We start from the raw sequence: 8,180 nt of genomic DNA, 5'->3' as shown, positions 1-8,180 counted from the left end.
CTACATATATTCCGTTTCTTTCACCTTTACATCGAGTGCAGAAACCAATGCATTCAATGCTCTAAAAGGGTTATCAACGTTTCTCAAAAGAATCTTTATAATATCCACTGGAACCATCTTGGCCCCAGCCGCCATTTTCTCTTTCACAGCAGCGTAGAGCTCGTGATCCTCAATCTGCAAATAATTTCTAGCAAGAATTTTAAATGCAGGAAAGTTGCAGAAGGAGAGTTCGATGTGCATGTCCATCCTACCAGGGCGCAGCAGAGCAGGATCAATATCATCTGGGTGGGTGGTGGTAAAGATAATAATTCGCTCGTCTCCTAAGGAGGAACACAACCCATCTGTTAAATCTAACAACCCAGAGAGGGTAACATTATCATTATCCTCAACATCACTGTAATCATCACTCTTTGGATGAGGACTAGATTCAGTGAGCGAGCAATCAATGTCCTCAACAAGAATAATAGACTTTCTCGTTGTTTGAGAAAGAAGCAATCGTAGTTTTCCATTACTAGCGACTTTACTGAGCTCAAAATCATATATATCGTACTTCATGTAATTGGCAATGGCGGCGATAAGGCTTGATTTTCCAGTTCCAGGAGGGCCAGAAAGAAGGTACCCACGTTTCCATGCACGACCAGTTTCTCCATAAAAATGTTTACCTTCTCTAAAGTTGTCAAGATCTGTCAAAATGCGATCCTTTAGAGAAAGATCGAGTGCTAGGCAATCGAAAGTACAGGGATGGTTGAACAGAATCCGGCTAAATTCATCGTGATCGTTGATCCAGAGACTTATATCTCTATTCTTCTCCTCAATTTTGTCTGCAATTTTCTTAAGATGGGCACAATAATCATATAACAATGATTTGCTAGGCCTTGCCACTTTGAGTGTAAACAAGCGTTTCTCTTCAAACTGATCGCTCTTTTGCATTGGCTTCCATTCGATTGATCTCGTCCACCACATTTTGGATCCTCGGAAAGAGTCTTCAATCATTTCTGTAAAACCAGGCTGGAGAATAACAGTTCTCTTTCTGGGGGCTCTAATTGCAACGAGCGCTCGAGGATGATGGCATTTGCGTTCAAGATTTGTGAGATAGGAGTTCGCTCGGCCGAATATCTTGCTGGGCCAAAGAAATCTCCCTTTGTACTCCGGTATGCTGATGATATTGTAGTTGAGATTGAAATATTGCTCGAGTGATAGTTGCCATCGGTTGAATATGTCGCGTACGTGCTGAGGAATGAGATTTTCAAGAAGTCTGAAGAATCCTAACAGAGAATACAAATGTGCTATCACTCGATTCAAAATCGACATCTTCAAAGCCTTATTCGGGAATAGAATTCAGACGCCATTTTGATATTGTGGATTAAGTGTTTTAAAGCGATGAAAAGGGGTGAAGCGATAGCACGCGACGCTTCCCTCCTCGGCATCAAATGTTAGAATTGTTCTTTTCTAAGAATAGGGTGTGTTTTAATTTTTATTGGCAAAACACACTTGTATACAATTTTATAGTAAATAAATTTGGCATTTTCTTAATTTTAATTTAATTTGAAATAAAATAATAAATAAGAAGATATTAAAGTTGATAGTGAACATGGGTGGGGTCTAACTTGATTGGTGAGAGCTTTCATTGGGAAAACATGAGGTCATGATGTCTAGTCTCCTCCAACCAACCTAGTGTCATCAATCATGTTAGTGACATTTTGAATCCAAATAAATGAGCTTATCCTTTTCGAGGTCTCTATTAGACTTAAAAAATAAGCTAGCAGTAGTGGCACGCAACATGAAGGATATTAAAAAATTACATATAGATATTTATATAATAGTATATTATGAAATAGAGTTATAGTAATATATAATAATATCATTTTGTTATAATTATGTTTAATATGAATAATTGTATTAATATAATATTATACTATTAGTATAATATTAATGTGCCTTATAATTTTTATTTTATAATAATATAATTGTATTAACTATGTTAGATTAAGATAATGGTATTATTTTATATCAAAGAATAGTATAGTATTAATAATAACATTATAACCCTAATTTTATTTCAAACATAATTGTTTAATTTATGAGTAAGGTTAAATTATAATTAGTGTTCAAATAGGATTCATTATATAGTTGAATTAACATTATGGTTGAAGCACAATTAGGGTTAGGGTTAACACTAGTTTAGGGTTGGGGTTTAATAAGGTTCAATTACAGGGTTCAAGCATGGTTATGGTTTTATTATGGCTAGATTAGGGTTCAAGTTGGAGGAAGGTTTTAATTATGGTTAGATCAAGGTTTGATTATTGTTGGGGTTAGGGTTTGATTATGATTAGGTTTAAGTATAACTAGAGTTTCTTTTATGGTTAGGGCTTAATTATGGCTAAATTAGGGTTCAAGTTGGAGGTAGGGGTTAATTGTAAGGTTAGAGTTAACTTTAGGTTGAAAGGTTATGGTTAGGTTTCAATTATTGTAAGATTAGGTTTAGGGTTAACGTTGGGCTACAATTAGGGTTATTATTCTAGGATAATGCTTGTGATGACAATTGAGGTTTAGTTAGATTTAGTGTGGGGGTTAGGGCTAGGGGTCACTTAGGATTAGGGTTAGTACAACAATTAAATTATGGAATAGTCGTATAATTTTAGCTCCCCTCCTCACCTATGATTTTGATGTTGAGAGATATCTATGATTCAAGAGTTTGTTTTTCTATCGTTTTTACTACATGAGATTATTTTTGCATGCATGACTATGCTCAAAAGATCCACCACTCTTTGAAAACGGATATCCCTTAGCATATTTTACATAAATTATTTAAAATATCGGTATGCTAGTTAATAGACCTTTCCATGCATTAATTGAAGGGTTCAACTCTACCATGACTCCTTAATAACTCTATGCATTGCTCTGACTTCTTCACTTTATGATCTCATATTGTATGCATTCACGAAGCCATCTCAATTACTATTAATTATCAAGCCTACAAAATAATAGCATATTTAGCTCATGTTTTTAATATCTTGAGGGAGTGAATATGTTCACTATTATCCTCAATATACATAGCCATATGATGGAATTTTCTTATTACGCATGATAGACAACGTTTAGTGTAAATGAAATAGAATTTGTAGGTTATGGGTGTTCAAGACATCATCATAGAAATAGGACAAGATCATGAAAAAGGAAATCAAGATCACAATCACATTGATTTCCTTCAACACATAACAATAAAATCAATGTATCATAATTGAGTGCACATTTTTGTAATTATCAATTTGATTCAAACAAAAAAATAAATATACATTTCTCCATGTCTTCTATTTAATTAAAATATTTTAATTATGTTAATGACTCAATACCCTTCTACTTAATGTTTGTGAAATATTAAATAATATAACAAGATTCCCACGATATTTATTTATTTAACACTCTATAAATTGTATTGAAAAGGAAAAACGCATGCCAAAGGTTCTTTTATTTCCTATCATTTTTCTGTATAAATTGAACATTAGGTTTAACAAGTTAGAGACGTCTCCAAAATTGGACACTATGATTTTGACTAATTGAAAAGAAATTATATTTCCGTAAACCTGTTAATTACACAATCCACATTAATTATGAGAATGTTAACTATAACATTTTGCTCATGTGTAACGTCGATAGAAGTAAACCGAAAAAACTCAAGCGATGCCTTGGCCCTATAAAGAAAAAAGGAAAAGAAAATCTCCATAACATGCGAGTCTCTTGAAACGACTGTGGTATCAACGATGACCATAAGAGAAAACATTTCCCACCTGTTTTCAAGAAGTCAAAAAACGGTAATCGAATTGACAGAAAAAATATGGTCATTAACAGGAGCCTTAAGGCTACTTCAGAGTATTCTTCCCAAGGAGGTTGGAGCAATCTTGAGCAAGTTCTTCTTATACCGAGTTGGATCATTTTTCAATCTCTACAGTGAGATGAAGATTGAGGAGCTCAATAAATCAAATGATTATGGTTTAAATTCTCTGTATTTCATGGCAGAAGAATATGTGGGAAACCTAGAGAGCATCACCGAGGCTCGAAGATTATGCTTGAGTGACATAGCATTTAGCAACAAAGATGGTATGAGGATAAGCCCAGACAATGGTGAAGTAATTTGGGACTGCTTTCAGGGAGTCACTGTATGGTGGACCATGTCCAAGACCAAAACCTTCATTAACAAGCACAGTTCGCTCGAGTCTCACATTCTCACGGTCAGAGCCAAGAATCCAGACATAGATTTTTTTCATGCTTATTTTTCACACATTGAAAGAAGTTCAACCAACTATACTAAAACAGATAATAATCTCGTAATCTCACTGAATAACAAACACAGGTGGTTGTCGATTCGTTTCTCTCATCCCTCCACATTTGAAAGCCTCGCTCTCGACACAAACATTAAACAAATAATTCTCTCAGATCTTAAACGGTTTAAATAAAGTAAAGAATTTAATGAACGCATTGGGCGTTCTTGGAAACGGGGGTATTTCCTTTATGGGCCTCCTGGAACGGGAAAAACAAGCCTCGTTGCAGCAATTGCTAAGTATATGAAATACGATCTTTTCGAACTTAAGCTCTCCAAGGTGAAAGACAATAGTGAGCTACGTCAGCTTTTAGGGAAAACGTGGAACAAATCTGTTATTATTATTGACATGCAGTCCAACGTAGCTCTCCCTCGCACCAGAACAGCACATTTCCTTCGGCAAACTGATCTCTGAAGGGGTGAGAGGGTAGTCCTTCCAGCTCCAGCTCAATGAAGTCTTCTCTCTGTTGTTGTGCCTCCATCTTTTGCATGAATCTCATCAGCCCCCGTTCAAAATGAGTCTTCTTGCTTCCCATGCGATCGCAAGTGAAGCCATGTGAGAGCTCTCTAATGAAAACTAGGGTAGTTCCATTCTTTAGCCACCTGTCAAATTTGTCTTCCTCCAATCTTAGTACCACTGTGACCTACATAGCAACAAGGTAGCGGATGAGTCTCCTAAGAGACTCAGTGAGGTTCCTACTCTTTCCATTAAACACATCATCATTCCTAGATTTCCAAATGATCCACAAAATTTCCAAGGAGAGAGTAGACCAGAAAAGATTAGCATATTTCTTGCCACCTCTAACATAACCAGATACCCTCCTTTCAACAGTAAAACAATTGTTATTAAGTGAGATACCAAACAGATTCCAGACTTCTTTGGCAAAATGACATTAAAAAAAAATGTGGTATACTGATTCAGGGATACGGTAAAGTTTGCATAGTAGGGGCTCACCGTTGTTATCCTTAAGTGGCAGTTTATGAAGTAGGAGTCTCCAAGCAAAAAATTTCTTTTTTGGCTGAGTCGGGTTAGACCAGAATCTTGAGAGGCTAGAATGCCATTTTTTTGTATGCCAGGAAAGGTTCCAGGTGCTGTTAAGGTGCTCAAGAATATCCACAGAGTCAGAAAGGGCAGAGTAGATCATTTTGGCCTTGGTTAGCAGGAGGGGAGAGCCATCTATCTAGTAGAGGGAGGCTAGAGGGGAGGGGAAGAAGGGGTTAGGAGAGGGAAGGATGGGAGCAAGTGCAGACTTAAGGATGATGTAGCTTCTGGCCTGGGAGAGGGGAAGGTTGAATTTAGAGCTGAGAGTTTCTGAGGAGGTCAAAATGCCATCTTCTAGAATGTGTTCAAATGTGATCAGTCCCCGATTGTGCCATTTGAGGGTAGAACATCCTTGAAGATAGGCTAGTTGTTTCCCATTGTGCAAAGCATTCCACCATATAGACCTTCCCAGATTGAGAGAGCCCTTCTTATCTAGAATGTCTTTATTGCTGATGTATTTTCTAACATGGTTCCAAGCCTTCCATATAGACTTGAAGACTTCTAAACCCGCAGGGGAGACCTCAAAATTCCCAGCAATCAGGTCTCCCATGGCTAGGTTCTTCCACTTTTTTGTTGTTTTTGGGGTGGAGCATTCAATATTGTTTCTAACAAGCACTTTCCAGGGTTCATTTCCATCAAGGGATTTACAAATCCATTTGGCAGCCAATGCAGTTCCTTGAAGTTTGAGGTCTTTGAGGCCCATAGCTCCCTGCATCTTAGATCTGATACACCAATCCCATTTAACAACATGTTTCTTCCTTTTGCCCTTCCCATCTAACTAGAGGAAGTTCCTAATTTGCTTTTGTATGTAGTTGAACTAGTAATTGCTAAATAACCAGGTTGAGGAGCAGTTTATGTTATATGAAGATAATAGTTTCTGTCAGACCTGAAAATGACCTGCTAGGGACAGGAAGTTCCAGTTCCATTTAGTGAGCTTATTATCCACCTTGTTTCTGAGCCATTCCCACATATTTTTTCAAGTTCCGAGAGACAGAGAAGGGAATTCCCAGGTATCTAATGATGGTATTTGGGCCTCCCCACTTCAGATCAAACTTAGACAGCTAGATAAGAGGGGAGTCAGTCCAACCTAGCAAGGTAGATTTATGAAGGGCAATTCTACTACCTGAGGCTTTGCAGAAGATCTTAATGTTGTGAAGAAGATGTGTTAAATTTTCCTCATCTAGGGAGAACAGAATAGCTGTGTCATTTGCAAACTGGATATTAATGATTTCTTCTTTGTTAGGGAGTGAAATTTCTTTCACCCTAGGGGATAAGCTGAAGTCCTTTAGTATATAGTGCATAGCATCCACAACCAGGACAAATAGGGTTAGGGTAAGTGGACACCCCTGTCTAATTGATCTGGAGAGAGTGATGTTGTCAAATTTTAATCCATTTACCTCCACAACTACATTGACATCACTAAGTAGTGTCTGAACAATCTTGTAGAAGGACTCCGGGAAGCCCAGACTAGCTAGCATTTGATTTATGAATCCCCATTCTATCCTATCATATGCCTTCTCAAAGCCTATTAATAGCGTAGCCCCATTCTGATCAGAGACCTTTTCCCATTCAAGTGACTCCCAGTAGGTCACCAAGTTCTCGAGGATATACTTGCCTTTAACAAAGCTTGTTTGGGTAGGGCTAATTATTTTTGGCAGGATTCTAATTAACCTATTTGCTACTACTTTGGCCAGTATTTTATAAGATACATTTAGTAGCGTGATAGGCCTCCAGTTCTTAATCAAAGTCTTGTGTCCCTCCTTAGGGATGAGCTTGATAAGCCCTTGGTTGATCTATTTGCATAGGGTTTCTTTGGAAATAGCCTCCAAATACAGGTCATGGAGGTCTCCTACAATCCATCCAATGTTTTTCTCATAAAAATCCACTAGGAATCCATCTGGTCCAGGGGATCTATCATTTCCCAAAGAGGAGATAGCCATAGCAATTTCCTCTCTTGACATAGGGCGCCCTACAAACTCAAAGTCCTCATCATTAAGTTTGGGTGGGGTCAATTTCTTAATGAGATCTCTAGCATGTCTATGGTCGTCATTTACTTCATCTGAGGTAAAAAGCTTCTGATAATAGTGGGAGAAGCATTCTGGGATCCCCTAACAGTCTGTGATATGAGTGTTGGTGTCCCATATAGCATTGATGTTCTCTTTAGCCTCCTTAACTTTGAGCAAGGGGGCTACGAGGGGGCAGGCTCAAAGGGCGAGGCTTTAGATACAGGGGGGTACTGGAGGCCCGAGTCTTAGACTTTGAAAATTTATTTGATAATAAGGGACATTTACTTCTAAAATGGCCACTAACCTTACAAAAATGGCAGGCATCAATTCCACCCATATACTCAATTGAACAATAGTAAGTTTTATTGTTAAGGCTAATAACAATTTCAGCAGGGTATACCATACCTGGTTTCAAGGCAATGAGAAGTCTAGCATTGAGATGAGGGAGTACCGAGGGAGAAGAGTCGATTTTCATAATTTTCCCTAAGGGTTCCGCAATTTTATCAACACAGGACCAGAGGAAGGCCAAGACATTCTTAATGGTTATCCATTTTGGGTAGGAAAGGGCGAGAATTTCATCATTACAAGCCTTAGGGTCCCAACAAACAACCCTAAAAGACGAATACCCTACAGACCAAAACTGCTTATTTATAATTTTGCTTTGGTTTTCCTTATTGTCAAAGAAAATTAGAAACAAACCCTTTTGAATCATTCTACAAAATGAAAAGTGAAACCCTAGTTTATTGACCCACACATCTTGCAGCCATTTATTCATATATTTAAGAGATGGTAAGTTATTTACATCAAAGGCAGC

The 8,180-nt window shown here is 37.7% G+C and overlaps 2 protein-coding genes across 2 annotated transcripts; one reads left to right on the top strand and one right to left on the bottom strand.

The window, feature by feature from the left end:
- Window positions 1-1,311, bottom strand: LOC131035383 (AAA-ATPase At4g30250-like). Its single transcript, XM_057967063.2, has one exon. It carries the CDS (start codon window positions 1,309-1,311, stop codon window positions 1-3), a length of 1,311 nt encoding a protein of 436 aa, XP_057823046.2.
- A 2,450-nt stretch (window positions 1,312-3,761) lies between these two features.
- On the top strand, window positions 3,762-4,733 carry LOC131875921 (AAA-ATPase At4g25835-like). The gene is made up of 2 exons (XM_059220650.1): window positions 3,762-4,351; window positions 4,457-4,733. Exons 1-2 carry the CDS (start codon window positions 3,762-3,764, stop codon window positions 4,731-4,733), a joined length of 867 nt encoding a protein of 288 aa, XP_059076633.1.
- Window positions 4,734-8,180: the final 3,447 nt, after the last annotated feature.

This window comes from Cryptomeria japonica, chromosome 5 (assembly GCF_030272615.1).
Source record: "Cryptomeria japonica chromosome 5, Sugi_1.0, whole genome shotgun sequence".
NCBI lineage: Eukaryota > Viridiplantae > Streptophyta > Pinopsida > Cupressales > Cupressaceae > Cryptomeria > Cryptomeria japonica.
Note: the sequence above shows the minus strand (reverse complement) of the source record. Positions and strands in the feature narration are given on the sequence as shown.

Bases quoted from the DNA above. Each gene is read 5' to 3' on its own strand.
- LOC131035383 (XM_057967063.2), bottom strand. From the start codon at position 1,311: ATGTCGATTTTGAATCGAGTGATAGCACATTTGTATTCTCTGTTAGGA.
- LOC131875921 (XM_059220650.1), top strand. From the start codon at position 3,762: ATGACCATAAGAGAAAACATTTCCCACCTGTTTTCAAGAAGTCAAAAA. The intron at 4,352-4,456 runs GTGGTTGTCGAT...GTTTAAATAAAG, and splicing joins TCACTGAATAACAAACACAG to TAAAGAATTTAATGAACGCA.